Here is a 27,913-nt window from a genome sequence, read left to right as displayed (position 1 = left end):
GATACCTGGCCTTCTCTCTGGGGGGCTACTGTCCAGTTCAGGGGTTAGGAATTGACTCCCACCCCCCAGGTAGGGAGGAGGCCTTGGAGGTGCTTGAGCTGGAGCGTGTCATGGACCAGATGGAGGGGCAGCGATGCCTCAGGCTGGATTGAGCATCTGTCTTAGTGACCCCACAGCAGGACAGAGTCAGCTCCCTGAGCCACTATCTAAGAATCTGCTACATGCTGGGCTCTGGGTGGATGCTGCACACACAGTATCTCAGTGTAACTGACAGTGACCTCTTCATGCAGATGAAGTCCATATCTAGAATGCTGGTCCAGCTGCCTGCGCAGGCGTCCTGCTCTCACCCTGCCTACTGTGGCGTCAAACTCGGGAGAACCGCACACTGAAAACAGCAACGGCACCAGCTGTAGCCACAGGCTCCCAACACCGCCTTCACTGTGTGCACACACAGCTCTCTTTCCCTCCCGTCTGCACCTATGACAGCTTCATCCCTAAATGAGGGCACAACCAATGCCAGCTCTTCCTTATCCCTTCTGTTTGTAAATGCTTGGAAATGGATTTAAAAGACCTGAGAAGGTTTGTGTCAATCACCAGCTTAGTTTGGACTTTTCTTAGATTTATGTCTTCCCCTCACTCTCGGCCAGAGAGCTAACCTGAGTGTTTCCTTCTTCAACAAGTTGAACAGGTGCCACGAAAGTCATGTTATATCCCCAGTGAGAGAATGGATAGAAATAGATGGGCAGGAAAATTCCTTCTCCCAGCTATTTTAAAAGGGGCCCTGAATAGAACAAAACATCAAAGCCTGGTCTTATCAGTAAATATCAGTATGAAGGATCAAAAGGGCCACCTCCCTCAAATAGTGTTAAAAATGTCTAATGTTCTTGTTGGAGTTGCCCTAGTTAGTGGGCATATCACCTCAATATGTTGTGGTACAGGTCCAGATTTTTGTATTATTTCTTTTTTTCTAACCCACCATCGACTTTTCTTTGCTGTTGTTTAGTCACTAAGTCATGTCCAACTCTTTGCAATGTAGCCCACCAGGCTCTTTTGTCCATGGGATTCCCCAGGCCAAGATACTGAACTTGGTTGCCATTTCCTTCTCCAGAGGATCTTCTTGACCAAGGGATCAATCTTGTGTCTTCTGCATTGGCCAGTGGAATATTTACCCCTGAGCCATCAGGAAGCCATCTATTTGTAAAATACAACATAAATTACCCAGAAATGAAGAAAACAAAGAAAACAAGTTCAATCCAATTTTAAATTATTAGTTTAATTACACATAGAACTACAGCGCCACGTTGCTCTAAGGTTTCTGAGCAGTTACTCTTAAACTCTGTACTTACCTTGTCGGGAACCAGTAACAGGCAGCTCGTGGACACAGGCAGGTCCTCAGACCACACGGGAGCCGCGCTGCCCCAGGAAGTATGGTGCTGCCTGGTTGTTGGCCTGAAAGGAGATTGTGAGGTGAGGCGCACAGAAACCCCGGTGGACTGCTGAGTGCTGTACACGGGTCACTAGGGGCTGTGTCTCTCCCTGATACCTGGTAGGATGAGGGGCTCTGGGAAGGGAAGGACTTTTCTGAAGTCACACAGCTGGAAAGTGGCCAGTGCAGGACTAGTCTCAGCTCTCATTAGGGCTCTTCCATTCTGCCTTGAGTGTGGACCCTGGATAACCCCTCCCAGATGCACCTTCAAGGAAGGAGGGATGGTCCCACCTGCAGAGCTGCCTGCACAGAGGCAACTGATCCTAAGACAGATTCAGGTGGGAGGTCAGCCTCAGCCACTTTAGCCCAATTCAGGACCACTCTGATGGGCCATTTTGGTTTGCATTTGCCCTCTGCCCGATTCCACTGTCTTCCTTCTTCATAAACTTTTCACATAATGGAAATGCAATGAATAAAGTCATGGTCACCATTCGTGATGTTAAATGGAAATCAAGACCCCCAACTTGATATCTCTCTAACATCAGCAAATAAGATGTCTGAATTCACCAAGGAGGAGACATGATCTGCATCCACGGGACACTGATATATTCTGGGTGAGATGTAAATTGGTGCTGCTGTTTTGGGAAAGCCCGACACCACTACTCTGTAGGTTGTGCAGTCATGTAGCCTTAGACCCAGGCGTCTTCTGGCTGTTGAGACTGCAGCAGAGAGAAAGGACACAGAGACTTGGACCAGTGAGAACACTGGTGTCAGCGATAATCAAAGAGGCTGGCTGTGGGGATGGGAAGCAGCTTTCCCATGCAAGAGATACTTAAATCACAAAGACTAGAACACAAACTTATCATAAAATGATATTCAAATGAACAGTGAACATTTTTTTTCACAGAAACTTTTTAATGCTCAACTCTTGGCACTATGCATGGGAACAGTATGTTTATTAAGTCCAAGAGAAAAGAAAATTCACTGACAGAATGAAACATTCAAATATCTTCTTTAAAAATTTAGAAGTACTTTAATTGTAGACAGATTCAGGTAGAGCAGAATTCTAATCCAGATCCTCCCAAATTAAGTTTCTATCTTTCAGAAAAGTCTCTTCTTGACAGAATTGCTTTTCCTGTAATCTTAGTAGGTTCTGGAGCTGCTCACTGCAGTGTTCACTCAACCCCAACAATTGCCCATGACCAGCTAAGTGGACAACCATACCATGAAGCCTCCAGCGCTACTTTACACCTGTGCAGAGGATCTCTAACACATGATTTCTGATTCCAATGAGACAGCTATCACTGAGAAGGGCAGCAATTTCATCAGACACTGACTGAAGCTTATTTGGGAGGGAGAGAATTGATCCATAACCTCTCTACTCATAGGCCTTTTTGTTCTATTCTGAAGATGTGTATTTTCCAGTCCATATAGTAACTTCAAACTTGGCCTGAAGTTGATGAAGGAACAACCTGCTGGACAATCCCCAGCAGAGAGCCAAGGATGGGGGCTGCCATGTTGTCCTGGCCCATTAAATATTTTTAAATGTTCTCAACCTCCGTTAAAGCATTAAGAAACCACTGTTAAACCCAGTGAAGTACATGAGGAACCCCGGACAGAGCAGTGAAAGTGCAGAGTCCTAACCAGTTGACTACCAGCGTAATTTATAATGTCTTTGGAAAATTCTATGGCTAGGTGGAGACTGTATCAAGGGCAGGTGAGAGGAAGTCTAGTTCAGTTTTAGGTTGTGCTGGAGGTGCTGAGGAAACCAGCAGAGAGGATGTCAAGTACCCACCTACAAAGTCAAGTCTGGAGCCTGGGAGAAATCAGGCTGGAGAAGCAGTTTGGAAGATTCCAAGGCCATGAGCCTGGATAAGGTCTCTGTGGGAGAGAGCGTGGAGAGAAGAGGGAGGGTCCAGGGACTGAGGGGGCAGGAGGATCCTCAAACACTTAGTCTGTTGAAGGATAAGAGCCACCGTGGAGACCCATGAGTAGCCAGAGGGGCAGGAGGCAAACCAGGAGAGGGTGATGTCCACAGGCTAAATGGTTTCAAGGAGGAGGGAGGGAACAGCTGTGTCTGAGGCTGCTGAGAGGTCAAGATGAGAGCTGAGAATTAACCACTGGATTCAGCAGTGTGGAGGCCACTGGTGAACTTGTCAAGGGCAATTCCGCAGAACAGTGACATCTGAAGTCTGGAGGAGGGAGGACAGAATGGGAGGGGAGGGTGTTTAATGCAAATGGCTCTTTCTTGAGTTGTGCTGTGCAGGTGAGCTGAGGAATAGGGCAGGTGATGGAGGAGATGGTGGGCCTGATGGATATTTATATGGGAGCTGGTACGGCTTATTTGTAAAGGGGAACAGTGGACCTGGCAAGTGAAAGGAGACAATTGCTGCAGCCAAGTAGTTCTGTAAGTGAAAAGAGGGCAGGATTGCCCTATACTTGCTGCTTCACTTGCCAAGTAATGGGCAAGATTTGAGCAAAGGTGATCTGGCAGATAATGTATTGCCTGAGGAGTAAACTGTACTTCTCTTCCCTCATACTCAGCTAGGTTCCGACCAGGTGCTTTTAAAGATTTCTCCTAAGAAACTTGTTCCTGTGATGACACCTTATGATTGGCTGGTAACCCACCCCCATCCCCCACAAGTGCTTAGAGAACTGCTGGCAGCAATGAACTGCTGGCAGAGGTGTCTCAGACCACAGCAGAGCTCATAGGAGCTTCCTGAGACAGCAGATCAACAGCATGGTGGAGTTCGCCCCCTTGTTTGTGCCTTGGGAACGCAGGCTGCAAACATTCGTGGTCCTGCAGTGGGTCAGCTCTTTCCTGGCCATGGGTAAGGTGAGCTGGTTTGGAAACTGGTAACCCTGAGTACCTGTCACTTCTGGGGCACACAGTGCATTGATGGGAAGAAAACACAGATCCTAAATGGTTTGCTAGCTCAGCACCTGGGGATCACGGGGATGAAGGACATCCTGCTCAGATGGCCATTTGGAGCTTTGCCAGAACGAGTGTGTATGACTATCTGTGTCCACCCTCAGCCCAGCCTGGTCCCTGGGACCATCAGGAACAGCACAAGGAGGTCTGGTAGCCCTGAGCCTGGAGCTACAGTAAGGGCAGCTGAGAGATGGAAGGTGAGCCCACCAGTGCCAGAAACAAGAGGTTGTACCTTGTCCCTTATCCTGAGGGCAAAGGGCAGCCCCAGGAGGGCTTTAGGTACTGGAGTGACATGGTCCAATCTGTGTCTGACAGGCTGCAATTGAGGGATCTCAATTGTGTTGTGGTGTCTGGGGGAGGCAGATGACAGGGAGAAGTTGTTACTAAATCAGATTTGGGCCTGCTTTCCTAAGCACAGTAAAGCTCATATACTGGTACTTGGTTGAGATAAAAATTTTTAGAAAGTGCAGTGTTTATTGCAGGAGCCAAGAAAGGAGTCTAAGTATGTATGGCTCAAAATTACAGAACCCCCCTCCCCACCATGAATTTCAGGGAATGGTGTCTAGAGACTGGGTGAGGTAGAGTTTCTGGGCACATGATCAGCTCCTAGACAATTGTCTGATTGCTTGGTGGTGAGGTAACTGGGAGCCAACATCATCAACCTTCTGGTTTCCCCCAGTCTGAGGTCTACAGGCTGGTGAGCAACTTCCTCTACCTGGTGGTGGCTCAGTATCTGCAAAACAGCTCAAAGATGAGGCTCAGAATATTATCTATAACCCTTGAGGAGTTACTAAAATTTCTTGATTTATTGAGTAAGTAAATCTATTATTATTAGTATTTCCTCTTGTGGACTATTTTTCTTTCTTTCTGTGTTTATCATTTTTCTGGTTCATTTTATCCTTTAGAAATTGAGGAAAGCTTATGAGGCCACAGTATTTCTACAAATAAGCGGCAGACCGAGGATATGAGAGGTCTTTTCTAGGAAGGCTGCATAGGTCCTGCTCAGGTACAAGGTCACAGTTTCCAACAGGGGCCACAACATAAGTCTGTGGGCCCAATACAGCCCCCTGATTGTTTTTGCATTTGTACAGCCCAAAAGTCAAGAATGGTTTTTACAGTTTAAATGCTTGAAATGATATTGTATCTATACAATATCCTCCTAGTTGCCTCTTGAGCCTCACATTCTGACTCATGGCTCTGAATTTTGAAAAGATTCCTTACCCTGATATAGGGAGGCAAGTGGTAGATAGAGAGATAAGACCACTTTTCAAAGATACTTAAGAGATTGTCCATGGGCAAAATGTACAGGCTGGCAAGAAAGCAAGGGCTTGCCACGGGCCACAGATGTAGCGAACAGCTGGCTCATGCTGGCCATACAGCAGGCCTTTGGGGAGGGGCAAAGAAGTGACCAGAAAGGCCAACAGGGACCTGTCACCACGGACTCAGGTCCCAGACAAATACTTCCTAGTGGGTTACTTGTATACTCTGTTCTTTTTTCTTTAATTCACACACTCACATAGAAACGTAAGTGCCTTTCAAACAGGTGGTCTTGTTCTCATCTGCATCTCTAGCTCCTTGAAGAGATGGTGTTGGTATATGTTTGTTAAATGAAAGAATGTTGGGAGCATAATAGTAGAACTGAATGCCAGGTCCCATCCTACTAGCTTTCTGGGTGATCTGGCCAACTTGGCTACACTCTCCAGGTCTCGGTAAAATGGGGTTTTGCTTTTTTCTTTCTAGGTGTTATAAGGAGAAAGAAGGGAGCTTCCTTTCTCAGGGACTGGAAATACTCCCAAGTTTGGCATTGCCTGCTTACAGGAGTTAAAATGTGAGTCCAGGGTGAGGTATACTGTGAGGTGAGGAGAGTTCTTTTGGTTAAGTGGAAATGCAAGCATTTTTAAAATATTTTTTTTTCTGAGTGAAAAATGAATCCATGCTATTATTATTCATTCAAACAGGATATGTATTCTAAAAATGCATCCAGGGAAAAGTGAATCCTACTCCGCAGAGAGCCACTATGAACACCTTGGGTTTTATTCTCTAGAGCAGACATGGGAGTTCTCATTTCGTGGGTACAGAGGTTCAGTTTGGGAAGATGAAAAGAGTTCCAGAGATGAAGGATGGTGATTGTTACACAGCAATATGATGAATTAATGCCATCAACAATACACTAAAAATCATTTCAGATATATGCCCAGAGGTAGGAATGCTGAGTCTTATGGTAACTCTATTTTTGGTTTCATAAGGTATCTCCATTTAGTTCTCTATAGTGCCCTTATCAAGAAAACCATAATATGAAAAGATCCAAACACCACAATGTACTTTGCAGTCCTATTTACAATAACTAAGACATGGAAACAATCTAAATGTCCAAGGACAGAGGAATGGATATAAATGGAATATTAAAAAGAACAGTCATTAAAAAGAACAAATGATGCCATTGTAGCAACATGGATGGACCTAGAAATTGTCATAGTGAATGAAGTCAGACACAAAAACACAAATATTGTGTGATATCACTTATATGTAGTATCAAAAAAGGGTACAAATAAATTTATTTATTTACAAAGCATATGGAAATTGAAAACAAATTTATGGTTACCAGAGGACCAGGAGGGAAGGAAAAATTGAGGGATTTGGATTGATATATACACACTATGTCTTGCCTGGAAAATTGCATGGACAGAGGAGCCTTGTAGGCTACAGTCCATGGGGTCGCAAGGAGTTGGACACTACTGAGTGACTTTACTTCATACACACTACTATCTATAAAATAGATAACTAATAAAATCTCTAGAGAGCATAGGAAACTCCTCTCAAGATGCTTTAATGGTTTATATGGAAAACGAACCCAAAAAAAGTGTGGATATATGTATATGTATAACTCATTTAATTTCCTGTACAACTGAAATGAACGTAATACTGTGAATTAACTATAATATAAATTTTATAAAAGATAATAAAATAAAAAATTATTTTGATACATGTTATGTTTAACATAGGTTTTACTGCCATAAAACTTGAAAAGACAATACAAAGTGCATCAAACACAGCCTTGAAATCAGCACTATGAGGGCAGGTATATCTGTGTGTTGCTCACAGTTGTAGCACTAGCATTTGGCATGTTGTGTGTGCTCTGAATAAAGTGAGCCTCTGTGAGCCCTAACCTACTTTGGCTTATGCATTTTATTACTATTCAGACTGGGTCAAAAGTCCCCTCCCGCTGGTAGTCAGCCATGAATGACAGGCCCAGTTTATGCAACTTTCAAATTCAATACAAGTGGAAGCTGACCTTTAAGAGTTTGAGCACATGGTTTCGTGGAGGGAAAGGAACGGAGAGGACACAATATTCTCTAAGAATAAAGTCACTGGCATCAGATTAAAGACAGCCCTACAGACCACCTGAACCTGAGTCAAAGCCGGGATTAGCCTGTGAAAAGGAACTCAGAATCCTAAGACTGGGAGGAATTGTTCATCGGGCCTGTCCTTGCCCTTCTGCACTCCTGACGGACAGGCCAGACATAGACTGCCCTCTTTCTTCCTCCCTCCTTCAGCAGGAAATGGCCTGGCAGCAGAGCAAAGAACTGAACAAAAGCTAAAGTTGTATTAGGGAGTTGTATCCACACTGAGCAGCTTAGCGTGGCCAGAACAAGATGTGCATGTGGTAAGTGAGGCTGGAGCAAGAGGAAGATCAAGTTAGCAGTGGGGGCGTTGGAGTCAGGCTAAGCTGCTTGAGCTGAGCTTCAAAGTTATGAGAAGTCATGTGGGGACTTCAGCTAAAGGGAGACATATCTATGGAATATAGGATTTATCTATGGAAAGATGGGCTGAGGTCAACAGGAAGAGGGCTAGGTAGAAAGCTTCTTCATTCACAGAACGCATACTAGAAAGATTTCATCCTGTCACATCGCTACCAGGCATTTATTGAGCACCTGGTGAATACAGACTACTGAATAGGGCAGAGATGGCCGTAGAGGGAGAAGACTGAAAGGAACGAGGTGTCTGGGAAAAAGCATAGTGGGGAAAGAGTCAGTTTGAAGTTAGGTCTACCTGGCTTCAAACCCAATCTCCCAGTGTGACACTAGACAGGCTCATTTCTTCTTCCTTTAAGGCAGAGTAGGCTGACCCTTCCTCTTGGGGTGAGGCCTGGACAGGACTGTGCTGCTAGTGCTGGGCAAATGGGGAGAGCTCGTGACTTCATACCCCTGATCACTAATGCTCCTGCCTCCCTCCCCCCGCATTGTCTGCTATGTGGTCTTCATAGGCCTCCTGTTCACAAGATTCTGGATCTTCAGTATCCTGTATGCGATCTGGTGGTATGTGGATCGAGCCAAGCCTTGGCAGGGGGGCAGGCAGAGTGATGTGCTAAGGCACTGGGTCATACGGAGGTACATGAAGGACTGTTTCCCCATCTCGGTGAGTAATGGGGCTGGTTGTGTTGTGGCCAGGATGGAAGCCCCCAAGTGTCCACTGGAAAGTGTGTTCCTGTGTACAGTGAGCAGAATACTGGGCTGGGAGGCAGGAGACAGACTTTTACCACTCTGTGACCTGAGAATAGTCGGTTTCTCTCTGGGTATGGTGTCCCATGTATAGAGACGTGGAGCAAATATGAAGATTGATGTATGAAAGAGATTTGAAGGTTCTGTGGGCCATGTAGTATGGCACATATGTGTATCTTAGCACAGAGGTGTAAAGCCTTCAGTAGTGCAAGGCAGGGACAGGCCCTCATCTGGAGGCAGGCACTGTTTTGGACACCTGCAGAGGGCGGGCAGTACCACCAAGTGTCCAGTAGAGGCAGAGATGACATGCACTCTGACCTCCCTGTCCTGCACTGAGGCCTGAAAGGGGGCTACGGTAGGCAGATTCTGGACTCTGTCACCCCTCAGGAGAACGTCCAAGTCATCCACACCCCCTTACAGAGCAGGCCCTGCAGGAATTTTAGCATGGCAGGAGGTAGGGCAGCCAGGGAGAGAGTCTGCTCTCTACTGAAAACAAGTGCACAACCTTAAAGTTGTGAGGGGTTTTGTCCTAAGATGTTACTGAGGACTGTCGTCAGCCGATAGCCTCTCAGCAACCTCGGAGGAGCTGTTCTGAAAGGTAACGGAGGGGTCAGGACTTATGGGTTTCACTGGAGGAAAAAAAAAAACCCACCTATGTAGACATTACTGCCAGAGAACTGTAAAGATGGTGGAGGAATAGGATGGGAAGACCACTTTCTCCCTCACAAATTCCTCAAAAGAACATTTCAACGCTGAGCAAACTCCACAAAACAACTTCTGTAGGCTGGCAGAGGACATCAGGCAACAAGAAAAGCAGACCATTGTCTTCAAAAACAGGTAGGAAAAAATATAAAAGACAAAAAAGGAGACAAAGGAGGTGGGGACAGAGCTCCGTCCCGGGAAGGGAAGCCCGTCCGGGGAAGGGAATTTTAAGAAGAGAGGTTTCCAAACACCAGGAAACACTCTCCCTGCCGAGTCTGTGGCGAGCCTTGGAAACACAGAGGGCAACATAACAAGAAGGGAAAAATAAATAAATAAGTAAAACCAACAGATTACAAGCCCAACAGTAACTCCCCCAGTGGAAAAGCAGCACAGATGCCTGCATCCGCCATTGGGAAGTGGGGGCGGGGCAGGGATGCGCGGGAGGCTCGGGCTGCAGTGCTTTGTAGGAATCGGGCAGGAACGCCCCACGCGCAACCAGAACGATCTAACTTGGGCTAGCAAACCAGACTGTGGGATAGCTACCGCACGAAAAGCTCAAACATAAGACACTGCCAGGACCGAGCACAGAACAAAGTACGGAAAGGAATAAGCCGGCTGCAGACCATCCCCCGCTGGGGACAGGCAGCCAGAGCCGTAAGGACTGGAAAGGGGCAATTGCAGACCCGGAGAGACTTTACTTACCTAACTGCAAGCAGGCTTCTTTGCTAAGACTTCTGGGGGTGCTGGACAGTCACCATCTGCCTCACCGGGGGCGCCAACGGTCCACCCAGAAAGCTGAGCAGCAGCAGCAGAAAAGGTGCAAGTCGTGGCGATCGCGCTCGCCAAACTCCTGAGCTACTCGGACCTGGGAAGGGCACAAAGCGCAGTCCCAGCCGAATCTGTGCCTCTGAGGGCTGCCTGAGCACCGAACCTGAGCGGCTTGGACTGGGGAAGTGCACGCAGCCTAGGGCCGGCCCCAGACGGTTCCCGGCTGAGCATCGTAGAGCCGGAGCGGTTTGTGCGCCGCGAGAAGGGACAGGTCAAGCGGGGCTTAGACACTGTGCACACGACAGTGCTATTTGTTTACAGCATCCCCCCTCCCCACAGCGCGACTGAACTAGTGAGCCTAAAAAACCAGCAAACAGAAGAAGTTAAACAGAGGGAACCACCTTGGAAGTGATCCCACACGGCCCACAACATCTGAGAAGGGCGAGATATATTTTTACTATTTTTAAAATCATTCCTTTTTTTTTTCTAACTTTTTTTTAATTGTTAAGTCTTCTATTTCTCCTCTAATTTTTATTTCTATAACCTACTATTACTATTAAAAAAAAAAGACTTTTTTCGTTTTCTTTTTTTTTTTAAGGCAAACACCATATATAGTCTTTGGATGGTTGTTGGTTTTTTTTTTTTAATAATTCTTGTTTTTTTTTTTCTTTCTTCATTTTTCCTTCTGCTTCTTTCCTTTAATATTGTAGTTTTGAAAATCCAACCTCTACTCTAGATTTTTAATCTTTGCTCTTAGGTTTTTGTTGTTAATTTTGTACATTTTAAAAACCCAAACTTCACTACCCAAGTTTACCTGAGAGCGAGATTACTGGCTTGACCAGTAATTACTCTCTCCTCCTTTGGACTCTCCTTTTTCTCCACCAGGTGGCCTCTGTCTCTTTTCTCCCCCATCTCTTCTCTATCCAACTCTGTGAATCTCTGTGTGTTCCAGACGGTGGAGAACACCTAAGGAACTGGTTACTGGCAGGATTTGTCTCTCTCCTTCTCATTCCTCTCTCTTATCCTCCTGGCCACCTCTGTCTACCTCCTCCCTCTCCTCTTCCCCGTATAACTCTGTAAATACCTCTGAGCGGTCCAGACTATAGAGTGCACATAAGGAAGTGACTACTGGCTAGCTTGCTCTCTCCTCTTTTGATCTCACCGCATCTCATTCCAGTTACCTCTAACTACCCCCTCCATCTTCTCTTCTCCTTGTAACCTCAGTGAACCTCTCTGAGTGTCCCTCAATGTGGAGAAACTTTTCATCTTTAACCTAGATATTTTATCATCGGTGCTGTATAGATGGAGAAGTCTAGAGGCTACTGTAAAAATAAAACTGAAAACCAGAAGCAGGAGGCTTAAATCCAAAGCCTGAAAACATTAGAGAACTCTTGAATTCAGGGAACATTAAACAACAGGAACTCATCAAATGCCTTCATACCTAGCTCCACCCAAGGGCCAACAAGTTCCAAAACAAGACATACCACGCAAATTCTCCAGCAACACAGGAACACTCCCCTGAGCTTCAATATATAGGCAGCTCAAAATTATTCCAAAACCTTTGATGTCTCATAACCCATTACTGGTCACTCCACTGCACTCCAGAGAGAAGAAACCCAGCTCCACCCACCAGAACTCCAGCACAAGCCTCCCTAACCAGGAAACCTTGACAAGCCACTAATAGAACCCCACCCACAGTGAGGAAGCTCCATAATAAAGAGAACTCCACAAATTACCAGAATATAAAAAGGCCACCCGAAACACAGCAATATAACCAAGATGAAGAGACAGAGGAATACTCAGCAGGTAAAGGAACAGGAGAGTTGCCCACCAAACCAAACAAAAGAGGAAGAAGTAGGGAATCTACCGGAGAAGGAATTCCGAATATTGATAGTGAAAATGATCCAAAATCTTGAAATCAAAATGGAATCACAGATAAATAGGCTAGAGACAAGGATTGAGAAAATGCAAGAAAGGTTTAACAAGGACCTAGAAGAAATAAAAAAGAGTCAAACTATAATGAATAATGCAATAAATGAGATCAGAAACACTCTGGAGGCAACAACTAGTAGAATAACGGAGGCAGAAGATAGGATTAGTGAAGTAGAAGATAGAATGGTAGAAATAAATGAATCAGAGAGGAAACAAGAACAACGAAGTAAAAGAAATGAGGACAATCTCAGAGACCTCCAGGACAATATGAAACGCTCCAACATTCGAATTATAGGAGTCCCAGAAGAAGAAGACAGAAAGAAAGATCATGAGAAAATGCTTGAGGAGATAATAGTTGAAAACTTCCCTAAAATGGGGAAGGAAATAATCACCCAAGTCCAAGAAACACAGAGAGTTCCAAATAGGATAAACCCAAGGCGAAACACCCCAAGACACATATTAATCAAATTAACAAAGATCAAACACAAAGAACAAATATTAAAAGCAGCAAGGGAAAAACAACAAATAACACACAAGGCGATTCCCATAAGGATAACAGCTGATCTTTCAATAGAAACTCTTCAGGCCAGGAGGGAATGGCAAGACATACTTAAAGTGATGAAAGACAATAACCTACAGCCCAGATTACTGTACCCAGCAAGGATCTCATTCAAATACGAAGGAGAAATCAAAAGCTTTCCAGACAAGCAAAAGCTGAGAGAATTCAGCACCACCAAACCAGCTCTCCAACAAATTCTAAAGGATATTCTCTAGACAGGAAACACAAAAAGGGTGTATAAACCCCAACCCAAAACAATAAACAAAATGGTAACGGGATCATACTTATCAATAATTACCTTAAACATAAATGGGTTGAACGCCCCAACCAAAAGGCAAAGACTGGCCGAATGGATACAAAAACAAGACCCCTCTATATGCTGCTTACAAGAGACCCACCTCAAAACAAGGGACACATACAGACTGAAAGTGAAGGGCTGGAAAAAGATATACCATGCAAATAGAGACCAAAAGAAAGCAGGAGTGGCAATACTCATATCTGATAAAATAGACTTTAAAACAAAGGCTGTAAAAAGAGACAAAAAAGGCCACTACATAAGGATCAAAGGATCAATCCAAGAAGAAGATATAACAATTATAAATATACATGCACCCAATATAGGAGCACCACAATATGTAAGACAAATGCTAACAAGTATGAAAGGGGAAATCAACAATAACACAATAAGAGTGGGAGACTTTAATACCCCACTCACACCTATGGACAGATCAACTAAACAGAAAATTAACAAAGAAACGCAAACTTTAAATGATACATTAGATCAGTTAGACCTAATTGATATCTATAGGACATTTCACCCCAAAACAATGAATTTCACCTTTTTCTCAAGTGCTCATGGAACCTTCTCCAGGATAGATCACATCCTGGGCCATAAATCTAAACTTGATAAATTCAAAAAAATCGAAATCATTCCAAGCATCTTTTCTGACCATAATGCATTAAGATTAGATCTCAATTACAGGAGAAAAACTATTAAAAATTCCAACATATGGAGGTTGAACAACACACTTCTGAATAACCAACAAATCACAGAAGAAATAAAAAAAGAAATCAAAATATGCATAGAAAATAATGAAAATGAAAACAGAACAACCCAAAACCTGTGGGACACTATAAAAGCAGTGCTAAGAGGAAAGTTCATAGCAATACAGGCATACCTCAAGAAACAAGAAAAAAGTCAAATAAATAACCTAACTCTACAACTAAAGCAACTAGAAAAGGAAGAATTGGAGAACCCCAGAGTTAGTAGAAGGAAAGAAATCTTAAAAATTAGGGCAGAAATAAATGCAAAAGAAACAAAAGAGACCATAGCAAAAATCAACAAAGCCAAAAGCTGGTTCTTTGAAAGGATAAATAAAATTGACAAACCATTAGCCAGACTCATCAAGAAGCAAAGAGAGAAAAATCAAATCAATAAAATTAGAAATGAAAATGGAGAGATCACAACAGACAACACAGAAATACAAAGGATCATAAGAGACTACTATCAGCAGTTGTATGCCAATAAAATGGACAACGTGGAAGAAACGGACAAATTCTTAGAAAAGTACAATTTTCCAAAACTGAACCAGGAAGAGATAGAACATCTTAACAGACCCATCACAAGCACAGAAATTGAAACTGTAATCAGAAATCTTCCAACAAACAAAAGCCCAGGTCCAGATGGCTTCACAGCTGAATTCTACCAAAAATTTCGAGAAGAGCTAACACCTATCCTCCTCAAACTCTTCCAGAAAATTGCACAGGAAGGTAAACTTAAACTCATTCTATGAGGCCACCATCACCCTAATACCAAAACCTGACAAAGATGTCACAAAAAAGGAAAACTACAGGCCAATATCACTGATGAACATAGATGCAAAAATCCTCAACAAAATTCTAGCAATCAGAATCCAGCAACACATTAAAAAGATCATACACCATGACCAAATGGGCTTTATCCCAGGGATGCAAGGATTCTTCAATATCCGCAAATCAATCAAGGTAATTCACCACATTAACAAATTGAAAAATAAAATCCATATGATTATCTCAATAGATGCAGAGAAGAACTTTGACAAAATTCAACACCCATTTGTGATAAAAACTCTCCAGAAAGCAGGAATAGAAGGAACATACCTCAACATAATAAAAGCTATATATGACAAACCCACAGCAAACATTATCCTCAATGGTGAAAAATTGAAAGCATTTCCCCTAAAGTCAGGAACAAGACAAGGGTGCCCACTTTCACCACTACTATTCAACATAGTTCTGGAAGTTTTGGCCACAGCAATCAGAGCAGAAAAAGAAATAAAAGGAATCCAAATTGGAAAAGAAGTAAAACTTTCACTGTTTGCAGATGACATGATCCTCTACATAGAAAACCCTAAAGACTCCACCGGAAAATTACTAGAGCTAATCAATGAATATAGTAAAGTTGCAGGATATAAAATCAACACACAGAAATCCCTTGCATTCCTATACACGAATAATGAGAAAGTAGAAAAAGAAATTAAGGAAACAATTCCATTCACCATTGCAACGAAAAGAATAAAATACTTAGGAATATATCTACCTAAAGAAACTAAAGACCTATATATAGAAAACTATAAAACACTGATGAAAGAAATCAAAGAGGACACTCATAGATGGAGAAATATACCATGTTCATGGATTGGAAGAATCAATATAGAGAAAATGAGTATACTACCCAAAGCAATTTACAAATTCAATGCAATCCTTATCAAGCTACCAGCCATACTTTTCACAGAACTAGAACAAAGAATTTCAAGATTTGTATGGAAATACAAAAAACCTCGAATAGCCAAAGCAATCTTGAGAAAGAAGAATGGAACTGGAGGAATCAACTTGCCTGACTTCAGGCTCTATTACAAAGCCACAGTCATCAAGACAGTATGGTACTGGCACAAAGACAGACATATAGATCAATGGAACAAAATAGAAAGCCCAGAGATAAATCCACACACATATGGACACCTTATCTTTGACAAAGGAGGCAAGAATAGACAATGGAGTAAAGACAATCTCTTTCACAAGTGGTGCTGGGAAAACTGGTCAACCACTTGTAAAAGAATGAAACTAGATCACTTTCTAACGCCGCACACAAAAATAAACTCAAAATGGATTAAAGATCTAAATGTAAGACCAGAAACTATAAAACTCCTAGAGGAGAACATAGGCAAAACACTGTCAGACATAAATCACAGCAGGATCCTCTATGATCCACCTCCCAGAATTCTGGAAATACAAGCAAAAATAAACAAATGGGATCTAATTAAAATTAAAAGCTTCTGCACAACAAAGGAAAATATAAGCAAGGTGAAAAGACAGCCTTCTGAATGGGAGAAAATAATAGCAAATGAAGCAACTGTCAAACAACTAATCTCAAAAATATACAAGCAACTTCTGCAGCTCAATTCCAGAAAAATAAACGACCCAATCAAAAAATGGGCCAAAGAACTAAATTGACATTTCTCCAAAGAAGATATACAGATGGCTAGCAAACACATGAAAAGATGCTCAACATCACTCATTATTAGAGAAATGCAAATCAAAACCACAATGAGGTACCACTTCACACCAGTCAGAATGGCTGTGATCCAAAAATCTGCAAGCAATAAATGCTGGAGAGGGTGTGGAGAAGAGGGAACGCTCCTACACTGTTGGTGGGAATGCAAACTAGTACAGCCACTATGGAGAACAGTGTGGAGATTCCTTAAAAAATTGCAAATAGAACTACCTTATGACCCAGCAATCCCACTTCTGGGCATACACACCGAGGAAACCAGAATTGAAAGAGACACATGTACCCCAATGTTCATCGCAGCACTGTTTATAATAGCCAGGACATGGAAACAACCTAGATGTCCATCAGCAGATGAATGGATAAGAAAGCTGTGGTACATATACACAATGGAGTATTACTCAGCAGTTAAAAAGAATTCATTTGAATCAGTTCTGATGAGATGGATGAAACTGGAGCCGATTATACAGAGTGAAGGAAGCCAGAAAGAAAAACACCAATACAGTATACTAACACATATATATGGAATTTAGAAAGATGGCAATGACGACCCTGTATGCAAGACAGCAAAAAAGACACAGATGTGCATAACGGACTTTTGGACTCAGAGGGAGAGGGAGAGGATGGGATGATTTGGGAGAATGGCATTCTAACATGTATACTATCATGTAAGAATCGAATCGCCAGTCTATGTCTGATGCAGGATACAGCATGCTTGAGGCTGGTGCATGGGGATGACCCAGAGAGATGTTATGGGAAGGGAAGTGGGAGGAGGGTTCATGTCTGGGAACGCATGTAAGAATTAAAGATTAAAAAAAAAAAAATATTACTGCCAGTCACAAAAAGCAGACAACTCAAGTTATTGATTTTCATGTTTTTCTGTGTATGGGGAGATGCAAAATCTGGGCTCACTGCAATCATTCCTTTGATGTTGGTCCTCACTCACTGTGACCAGTATCCTTTATTCTTCCATCCTGAATTCCTTTCAAGAACCATTGTTGGTGGCAGCTACAGTGGCTGCTGGCTTGAAGGCAGGCAAGCAACATTCCTTGTCTTAGCCACTCTGCTGGGCCTACTCCACATCACAAACCTTTGCACTGTGATTCTATGAGCTACTACCTAATGGTAGAGTTTCTAGTGAAATTAGCAGACTACGTCTGAGCACTAGAACTTTCTAAACACACCCTATGGGCTTCCTGAAGAGCTAATGGAGAATCAGGCCCTGTTTCCCCTAGGACAAGCTGCTTCCACCTCATGCTGAAGATCAGTCCAGGATCTGGGTTTCTCTGTGAAGATTTCATTATCCTGGAGCAGTAGTGTCTGCACAGACCAAGCCCTGAGCAAGGGTACAGTGCTGTTGGCAGGCTGTGACCTGGTGTCAGGAAGTGCTGCAGACTTGGCAGGATGCCTCCCTGGCCCCTCCCCACCCACACCTGTGGGCATCACCAGGACTTCATGCCCCTCCTCCTGGCACTCTCTTCCCTGCACCCTGGGGTCTCTTACACTGAGTCACAGGAACTCAGGGGTCAGCCCTGACCCAGGACAGAGCTCCAGCTGCCATAGTCCTTGAAGAGATGCTCACTCCCTCCTGTGATGGCTCCTTTATTCTGGGCGGGCTCTGCCTGGGATAAGGTTTCCCTTCATGTAGGACAGGGGCTTGTGTCCCAGTCACCCTGCTAGGAGTGCTACCTCTACCTTGGGCAGGGGCCTTCCTTATCTGGTGGGCTGTATCGGCTTCATCCATTCATGGGTCTGTTCTCTTCCTCTTCATCCAATGGTCTCCCAGAGCATCTCCTCTCTTCCAGGCCTGCACCAGGGATGAGGATCCTCAGATAGGCCATCTCTCATTTCAGGACACTCACATGGGGGTGTGATAGCACTTGGGGACACATAGAAGAGGTCAGCACAGACAGTTAGCAGAGACTGGGAAGGGCATGAGGTGCAGCCCCGATTCACCAGGCTGCTGTCCCTGCAGCTGGTCAAGACTGCCAACCTGGACCCCTCCCGGAACTACCTCACTGGTTTCCACCCTCATGGGATCGGGGTGATTGGAGCTTTTACCAACCTGTGCACTGAGAGCACTGGGTTCTCCTCAGTTTTCCTAGGCATCTGCTCGCATCTGATGATGCTAAACTTGTGGTTCTGGGTCCCTGTCTTCAAGGGATTACATCATGTCCATGGGTGAATCTTTCCAAATCTAGCCAGCACGAGAAGGTGAGGGCTGGAGACATGGAGAAAGGATTTCAGGGAGGGCTTCTAAGATTTCTATACTTCCTGCAAGAACATGTGCAGTGGAGAAGGAGGCTAGACATAAGGAAGCATTTCCCACAGCTCTGCGCCCAGCAATGACCTTAGTGAGGGCTTGGGAAGAAGGGAATGATTTAGTCCCAGCCCTCAGGGAACTCCCAGCTGCAGGAGGAGGGTGAGTGGAGACCTGCCACACGTGCCCCACAGTCTCTCCCTGTCACCCCATACCTTACCACCTTCCTCTCTCCCCAAGGCTGGTCTCAGCAGACAAGGAGAGTGCAGCTCACATTCTGAGCAGGAAAGAAAGCATCAATCTGCTGTCCATCCTTGTTGGGGGCGTCCAGGAGGCACTGAATGCCAGGCCTGGGGCCTACAAGCTGGTGCTGCTGAACCACAAGGGCTTCATCAGGCTTGACCTGATGCATGGCTATTGGGGAGAGGGCTCTAAGTTCAGCTGGAGGTTGGCAAAGATTGTGTTTTTGTGGGATACACCAGAGATTAAGGCAGATTCTATTTTGGCAGGTAGATTCTCAATCCATTGACATTGAAGAGTCTATCTTGGTGATCGATGTTTTGTCTCATTCGCAAATACCCAGAGAAGATTCTAGAAGGGAGTTTGGTGATTAAAGGGAATAAGTGTCAAAGGTCATATTGTTGAAAGCTTCCATTACATCTGAGTCAAAGGGACTTGGACAATAAAGTTTGAGACATAGCTTAGAGCTGTTCTCCTAAAGCATCTGTGAAGAATACAAGGTAGCTGGGGCAGAAGAGATTTTTCAGAAAATTTGCAGGTATTTTCTATCTAGGAGGATTCTCTGCAGCATTCTGGACTCCCTGTCATGTTACAACAGCCAGACAGTGGCCCTGAGGCAGGCCAGGTCCCAAGGCTGTGGCAGGTCTGGGAGACACCTGAGGCCTCCTACTTTTGGCCCAGGGCTCTGTCCTCTGTTCCAGTTCCTGCTCACTAGGTCCCTTCAGTAGGCTAAGGTACCAGTTTGTGCCTTCTTGCCCCTCCAGACGCCCTCTCTCCTGTCTCCCTCTACGGCAGCTCTGATGCCAATCTTCTCCTTTGGGGAGAATGACATATTTGACCAGGTTGAGAACTCTCCCAGTTCCTGGTTGCGGTGGTTTCAGGACCGACTTCACAAGAGCACTAGAGGCTCCATCCCGCTCTTCTATAGCTGTGGAGTCTTCCAGTTCAGCTTTGGTCTTATGCCCTGCCACCGACCCATCACCACTGTGGGTGAGCGTAGACCTGGGCTGGGAGGGGAAGGGCTATTGTGTTAGAGGCCTGGGCTTGTGCTGCAAGGACACTTGGCCATAGAGCAGTACACCCTTGATTTTGTGGCACACAAATTCTAGAGTGTGAAACACACACAGGTAAGTAACCGTATGAAAGGCAGTCTAGAATGAGAAGAGTAACAGGGGCATGAAGACCAGTAGCCTCTACTGATTACTGAGTCCCTGCAGTGTGTCAGGCACTGCACTGGCTCCTTACATGCAGCGGCTTAGTTTTCCCAACAACTTGTGAGGAGGGACTCTCATCCCCATTTTATTGATTGCAAACACAGACCCACAGAAGGTAAATCACTTCCGAGATCAGCCTGCCCTTGGTAACAAAATTGAGGTTTGATAAGGGTATTTGCCTTTTTATTATGCAAGACAAGAGGGTTTAATTCTGACCACAGGGTCTAATGACAGTAACTGGAGAAGGTGGATACAAGACCATGGCAGTTCTGTTAGAATTGTATGTAAAGGAGAAATCAGCAGTCTCTGAAGGAGAGCCAGAGGGATTTCCTTGTAAATAATGGGCATGGGCTTTAGTCCATAGACTTAGCACCATCTTTCAACTATTTGCTTTCTTCTTGAATTTCAACTAGGTTCCAATGGCAGAACTAATAGAGGTGTTCATCTCGACTCACCCAGTCATTTCTTAGTTGAGTACAGGCAACCTCCTCTCCCAAACTTTCTTTGCGTTGTGTGGTGATATTCTCATGAATGTTTATAGTGCTGTTGCCTCAGGACCTTTCCCAAGAGAAGAAGACATGGCAGCTACTTTCTGATCCACCTCCTCCCACAGACACAGTCTCTCCCAGTCAAGGCATCTGAGACTCCCAAATCCACCTTTCCCTGAGGCTAAGAGCACATCCCTAGGGCTTGCAACCTGACACTGATTGTTCCTGGCTACAGGACCTTAAACAAGTAACCATAAACAAGTTACTTGCTGCTGCTAAGTCACTTCAGTCGTGTCCAACTCTGTGCGACCCCAGAGACAGCAGCCCACTGGGCTCCCCTATCCCTGGGATTTTCCAGGAAAGAATACTGGAGTGGGTTGCCATTTCCTTCTCCAATGCATGAAAGCGAAAAGTGAAAGTGAAGTCGCTCAGTCGTGTCCGACTCTTTTTTTTTTTTTTTTGGTGTTCATAGGTTTTCTTTTTTTTTTTTAATTTTTTATTTTTTTTTAAATTTTAAAATCTTCAATTCTTACATGCCTTCCCAAACATGAACCCCCCTCCCACCTCCCTCCCCACAACATCTCTCTGGGTCATCCCCATGCACCAGCCCCAAGCAAGCTACACCCTACGTCAGACATGGACTGGCGATTCAATTCTTACATGACAGTATACATGTTAGAATTCCCATTCTCCCAAATCATCCCACCCTCTCCCTCTCCCTCTGAGTCCAGAAGTCCGGTATACACATCTGTGTCTTTTTTCCTGTCTTGCATACAGGATCGTCATTGCCATCTTCCTAAATTCCATATATATGTGTTAGTATACTGTATTGGTGTTTTTCTTTCTGGCTTACTTCACTCTGTATAATTGGCTCCAGTTTCATCCATCTCATCAGAACTGATTCAAATGAATTCTTTTTAACGGCTGAGTAATATTCCATTGTGTATATGTACCACAGCTTTCTTATCCATTCATCTGCTGATGGACATCTAGGTTGTTTCCATGTCCTGGCTATTATAAACAGTGCTGCGATGAACATTGGGGTACATGTGTCTCTTTCAATTCTGGTTTCCTCGGTGTGTATGCCCAGAAGTGGGATTGCTGGGTCATAAGGTAGTTCTATTTGCAATTTTTTAAGGAATCTCCACACTGTTCTCCATAGTGGCTGTACTAGTTTGCATTCCCACCAACAGTGTAGGAGGGTTCCCTTTTCTCCACACCCTCTCCAGCATTTATTGCTTGCAGATTTTTGGATCACAGCCATTCTGACTGGTGTGAAGTGGTACCTCATTGTGGTTTTGATTTGCATTTCTCTAATAATGAGTGATGTTGAGCATCTTTTCATGTGTTTGTTAGCCATCCGTATGTCTTCTTTGGAGAAATGTCAATTTAGTTCTTTGGCCCATTTTTTGATTGGGTCGTTTATTTTTCTGGAATTGAGCTGCAGAAGTTGCTTGTATATTTTTGAGATTAGTTGTTTGTCAGTTGTTTCATTTGCTATTATTTTCTCCCATTCAGAAGGCTGTCTTTTCACCTTGCTTATATTTTCCTTTGTTGTGCAGAAGCTTTTAATTTTAATTAGATCCCGTTTGTTTATTTTTGCTTGTATTTCCAGAATTCTGGGAGGTGGATCATAGAGGATCCTGCTGTGATTTATGTCTGACAGTGTTTTGCCTATGTTCTCCTCTAGGAGTTTTATACTTTCTGATCTTACATTTAGATCTTTAATCCATTTTGAGTTTATTTTTGTGTACGGCGTTAGAAAGTGATCTAGTTTCATTCTTTTACAAGTGGTTGACCAGTTTTCCCAGCACCACTTGTGAAAGAGATTGTCTTTACTCCATTGTCTATTCTTGCCTCCTTTGTCAAAGATAAGGTGTCCATATGTGTGTGGATTTATCTCTGGGCTTTCTATTTTGTTCCATTGATCTATATGTCTGTCTTTGTGCCAGTACCATACTGTCTTGATGACTGTGGCTTTGTAGTAGAGCCTGAAGTCAGGCAAGTTGATTCCTCCAGTTCCATTCTTCTTTCTCAAGATTGCTTTGGCTATTCGAGGTTTTTTGTATTTCCATACAAATCTTGAAATTCTTTGTTCTAGTTCTGTGAAAAATGTGGCTGGTAGCTTGACAGGGATTGCATTGAATTTGTAAATTGCTTTGGGTAGTATACTCATTTTCACTATATTGATTCTTCTGATCCATGAACATGGTATATTTCTCCATCTATGAGTGTCCTCTTTGATTTCTTTCATCAGTGTTTTATAGTTTTCTATATATAGGTCTTTAGTTTCTTTAGGTAGATATATTCCTAAGTATTTTATTCTTTTCGTTGCAATGGTGAATGGAATTGTTTCCTTAATTTCTTTTTCTACTTTCTCATTATTCGTGTATAGGAATGCAAGGGATTTCTGTGTGTTGATTTTATATCCTGCAACTTTACTATATTCATTGATTAGCTCTAGTAATTTTCCGGTGGAGTCTTTAGGGTTTTCCATGTAGAGGATCATGTCATCTGCAAACAGTGAGAGTTTTACTTCTTCTTTTCCAATTTGGATTCCTTTTATTTCTTTTTCTGCTCTGATTGCTGTGGCCAAAACTTCCAGAACTATGTTGAATAGTAGTGGTGAAAGTGGACACCCTTGTCTTGTTCCTGACTTTAGGGGAAATGCGTTCAATTTTTCACCATTGAGGATAATGTTTGCTGTGGGTTTGTCATATATAGCTTTTATTATGTTGAGGTATGTTCCTTCTATTCCTGCTTTCTGGAGAGTTTTTATCATAAATGGATGTTGAATTTTGTCAAAGGCCTTCTCTGCATCTATTGAGATAATCATATGGTTTTTATTTTTCAATTTGTTAATGTGGTGAATTACCTTGATTGATTTGTGGATATTGAAGAATCCTTGCATCCCTGGGATAAAGCCCATTTGGTCATGGTGTATGATCTTTTTAATGTGTTGTTGGATTCTGATTGCTAGAATTTTGTTGAGGATTTTTGCATCTATGTTCATCAGTGATATTGGCCTGTAGTTTTCCTTTTTTGTGACATCTTTGTCAGGTTTTGGTATTAGGGTGATGGTGGCCTCATAGAATGAGTTTGGAAGTTTACCTTCCTGTGCAATTTTCTGGAAGAGTTTGAGGAGGATAGGTGTTAGCTCTTCTCGAAATTTTTGGTAGAATTCAGCTGTGAAGCCGTCTGGACCTGGGCTTTTGTTTGGTGGAAGATTTCTGATTACCGTTTCAATTTCCGTGCTTGTGATGGGTCTGTTAAGATTTTCTATTTCTTCCTGGTTCAGTTTTGGAAAATTGTACTTTTCTAAGAATTTGTCCGTTTCTTCCACGTTGTCCATTTTATTGGCATACAACTGCTGATAGTAGTCTCTTATGATCCTTTGTATTTCTGTGTTGTCTGTTGTGATCTCTCCATTTTCATTTCTAATTTTATTGATTTGATTTTTCTCTCTTTGCTTCTTGATGAGTCTGGCTAATGGTTTGTCAATTTTATTTATCCTTTCAAAGAACCAGCTTTTGGCTTTGTTGATTTTTGCTATGGTCTCTTGTTTCTTTTGCATTTATTTCTGCCCTAATTTTTAAGATTTCTTTCCTTCTACTAACTCTGGGGTTCTCCAACTCTTCCTTTTCTAGTTGCTTTAGTTGCAGAGTTAGGTTATTTATTTGACTTTTTTCTTGTTTCTTGAGGTATGCCTGTATTGCTATGAACTTTCCTCTTAGCACTGCTTTTATAGTGTCCCACAGGTTTTGGGTTGTTGTGTTTTCATTTTCATTAGTTTCTATGCATATTTTGATTTCTTTTTTTATTTCTTCTGTGATTTGTTGGTTATTCAGAAGTGTGTTGTTCAACCTCCATATGTTGGAATTTTTAATAGTTTTTCTCCTGTAATTGAGATCTAATCTTAATGCATTATGGTCAGAAAAGATGCTTGGAATGATTTCGATTTTTTTGAATTTATCAAGTTTAGATTTATGGCCCAGGATGTGATCTATCCTGGAGAAGGTTCCATGAGCACTTGAGAAAAAGGTGAAATTCATTGTTTTGGGGTGAAATGTCCTATAGATATCAATTAGGTCTAACTGATCTAATGTATCATTTAAAGTTTGCGTTTCTTTGTTAATTTTCTGTTTAGTTGATCTGTCCATAGGTGTGAGTGGGGTATTAAAGTCTCCCACTCTTATTGTGTTATTGTTGATTTCCCCTTTCATACTTGTTAGCATTTGTCTTACATATTGCGGGGCTCCTATATTGGGGGCATATATATTTATAATTGTTATATCTTCTTCTTGGATTGTTCCTTTGATCATTATGTAGTGGCCTTCTTTGTCTCTTTTCACAGCCTTTGTTTTAAAGTCTATTTTATCAGATATGAGTATTGCCACTCCTGCTTTCTTTTGGTCTCTATTTGCGTGGTATATCTTTTTCCAGCCCTTCACTTTCAGTCTGTATGTGTCCCTTGTTTTGAGGTGGGTCTCTTGTAAGCAGCATATAGAGGGGTCTTGTTTTTGTATCCATTCGGCCAGTCTTTGCCTTTTGGTTGGGGCGTTCAACCCATTTATGTTTAAGGTAATTATTGATAAGTGTGATCCCGTTACCATTTACTTTATTGTTTTGGGTTCGAGTTTATACACCCTTTTTGTGTTTCCTGTCTAGAGAATATCCTTTAGAATTTGTTGGAGAGCTGGTTTGGTGGTGCTGAATTCTCTCAGCTTTTGCTTGTCTGTAAAGCTTTTGATTTCTCCTTCGTATTTGAATGAGATCCTTGCTGGGTACAGTATTCTGGGCTGTAGGTTATTGTCTTTCATCACTTTAAGTATGTCTTGCCATTCCCTCCTGGCCTGAAGAGTTTCTATTGAAAGATCAGCTGTTATCCTAATGGGAATCCCCTTGTGTGTTATTTGTTGTTTTTCCCTTGCTGCTTTTAATATTTGTTCTTTGTGTTTGATCTTTGTTAATTTGATTAATATGTGTCTTGGGGTGTTTCGCCTTGGGTTTATCCTATTTGGAACTCTGTGTTTCTTGGACTTGGGTGATTATTTCCTTCCCCATTTTAGGGAAGTTTTCAACTATTATCTCCTCAAGCATTTTCTCATGATCTTTCTTTCTGTCTTCTTCTTCTGGGACTCCTATAATTCGAATGTTGGAGCGTTTCATATTGTCCTGGAGGTCTCTGAGATTGTCCTCATTTCTTTTACTTCGTTGTTCTTGTTTCCTCTCTGATTCATTTATTTCTACCATTCTATCTTCTACTTCACTAATCCTATCTTCTGCCTCCGTTATTCTACTAATTGTTGCCTCCAGAGTGTTTCTGATCTCATTTATTGCATTATTCATTATATTTTGACTCTTTTTTATTTCTTCTAGGTCCTTGTTAAACCTTTCTTGCATCTTCTCAATCCTTGTCTCTAGCCTATTTATCTGTGATTCCATTTTGATTTCAAGATTTTGGATCATTTTCACTATCAATATTCGGAATTCCTTCTCCGGTAGATTCCCTACTTCTTCCACTTTTGTTTGGTTTGGTGGGCAACTCTCCTGTTCCTTTACCTGCTGAGTATTCCTCTGTCTCTTCATCTTGGTTATATTGCTGCGTTTGGGGTGGCCTTTTTATATTCTGGGAATTTGTGGAGTTCTCTTTATTATGGAGCTTCCTCACTTTGGGTGGGGTTCTATCAGTGGCTTGTCAAGGTTTCCTGGTTAGGGAGGCTTGTGTTGGAGTTTTGGTGGGTGGAGCTGGGTTTCTTCTCTCTGGAGTGCAATGGAGTGACCCGTAATGGGTTACGAGACATCAAAGGTTTTGGAATAATTTTGAGCTGCCTGTATATTGAAGCTCAGGGGAGTGTTCCTGTGTTGCTGGAGAATTTGCGTGGTATGTCTTGTTTTGGAATTTGTTGGCCCTTGGGTGGAATTTGGTTTCGGTGTAGGTATGAAGGCATTAGATGGGCTCCTATTGCTTAATGTTCCCTGAATTCAAGAGTCCTCTAATGTTTTCAGGCTTTGGATTTAAGCCTCCTGCTTCTGGTTTTCAGTTTTATTTTTACAATAGCCTCTAGACTTCTCCATCTATACAGCACCGATGATAAAACATCTAGGTTAAAGATGAAAAGTTTCTCCACATTGAGGGACACTCAGAGAGGTTCACTGAGTTATAAGGAGAAGAGAAGATGGAGGGGGTAGTTAGAGGTAACTGGAATGAGATGCGGTGAGATCAAAAGAGAAGAGAGCAAGCTAGCCAGTAGTCACTTCCTTATGTGCGCTCTATAGTCTGGACCGCTCAGAGGTATTTACAGAGTTATACGCGGAAGAGGAGAGGGAGGAAGTAGACAGAGGTGACCAGGAGGATCAGAGAGAGGAATGAGAAGGAGAGAGACAAATCCTGCCAGTAACCTGTTCTTTAGGTGTTCTCCACCGTCTGGAACACACAGAGATTCACAGAGTTGGATAGAGGAGAGATGGGGGAGAAAAGAGACAGAGGCCACCTGGTGGAGAAAAAGGAGAGTCCAGAGGAGGAGAGAGTGGTCAAGCCAGTAATCTCGCTCTCAGGTAAACTGGGATAGTGAAGTTTGGGTTTTTAAATGTACAAAATTGACCACAAAAACCTAAGAGCAAAGATTAAAAATCTGTTTTTGAAGACAATGATCTGCTTTTCTGGTTGCCTGATGTCCTCTGCCAGCCTACAGAAGTTGTTTTGTGAAGTTTGCTCGGCGTTTAAATGTTCTTTTGAGGAATTTGTGAGGGAGAAAGTGGTCTTCCCGTCCTATTCCTCCGCCATCTTTCCCTCTCCCCTCGTGTCCGACTCTTAGTGACCCCATGGACTGCAGCCCACCAGGCTCCTCCATCCATTGGATTTTCCAGGCAAGAGTACTGGAGTAGGGTGCCATTGCCTTCTCCAAACAAGTTACTTAACGTCCCTGAACCTCATTTCTTCAGCAGTCAAACAGGAATAATAACAGGTTCTGACATCCTAGGATTGTTAGAATGACAGAAGAGATAATGCATGCAAATGCCTGCCGACTGTATAGTTGATATATCAGAATCTTGGAGTTGTTAACATCGTAGAATCTATGACTCAAGAATAGAATTGAAAGAGAGGGAGAAAGAATGTTTATCTGCTCAGATGACCATTGTGGTGGGAACACCCTGTGCCTTCAGTGGTTCCTGCTCTGGGCCACCACTCACCTCTGTGTCTTGCAGTGGAGAAGCCCACTGAGGTGCAGAAGACACCGCATTGCTCCCAGGAGGAGGTGGACAGGCTCCATCAGCGCTACATGCAGGAGCTGGAAAATCTCTTCGAAGCCCACAAGCTCAAGAACAATGTCTCCATAGACTAA

The 27,913-nt window shown here is 43.1% G+C and overlaps 1 protein-coding gene across 1 annotated transcript; it reads left to right on the top strand.

The window, feature by feature from the left end:
- LOC102172740 (2-acylglycerol O-acyltransferase 2-like) lies at nucleotides 4,167–27,913 on the top strand. Its single transcript, XM_013969791.2, has 6 exons — nucleotides 4,167–4,262; nucleotides 8,601–8,774; nucleotides 18,341–18,546; nucleotides 18,866–19,039; nucleotides 19,656–19,855; nucleotides 27,777–27,913. The coding sequence occupies exons 1-6, from the start codon at nucleotides 4,167–4,169 to the stop codon at nucleotides 27,911–27,913; spliced, it is 987 nt and encodes a 328-aa protein (XP_013825245.2).

The sequence above is a fragment of the Capra hircus genome, chromosome 15 (assembly GCF_001704415.2).
Source record: "Capra hircus breed San Clemente chromosome 15, ASM170441v1, whole genome shotgun sequence".
Classification (NCBI taxonomy): Eukaryota; Metazoa; Chordata; class Mammalia; order Artiodactyla; family Bovidae; genus Capra; species Capra hircus.
Note: the sequence above shows the minus strand (reverse complement) of the source record. Positions and strands in the feature narration are given on the sequence as shown.

Bases quoted from the DNA above. Each gene is read 5' to 3' on its own strand.
- LOC102172740 (XM_013969791.2), top strand. From the start codon at position 4,167: ATGGTGGAGTTCGCCCCCTTGTTTGTGCCTTGGGAACGCAGGCTGCAA. The intron at 8,775-18,340 runs GTGAGTAATGGG...CTGTCCCTGCAG, and splicing joins AGGACTGTTTCCCCATCTCG to CTGGTCAAGACTGCCAACCT. The intron at 19,856-27,776 runs GTGAGCGTAGAC...TGTGTCTTGCAG, and splicing joins CCGACCCATCACCACTGTGG to TGGAGAAGCCCACTGAGGTG.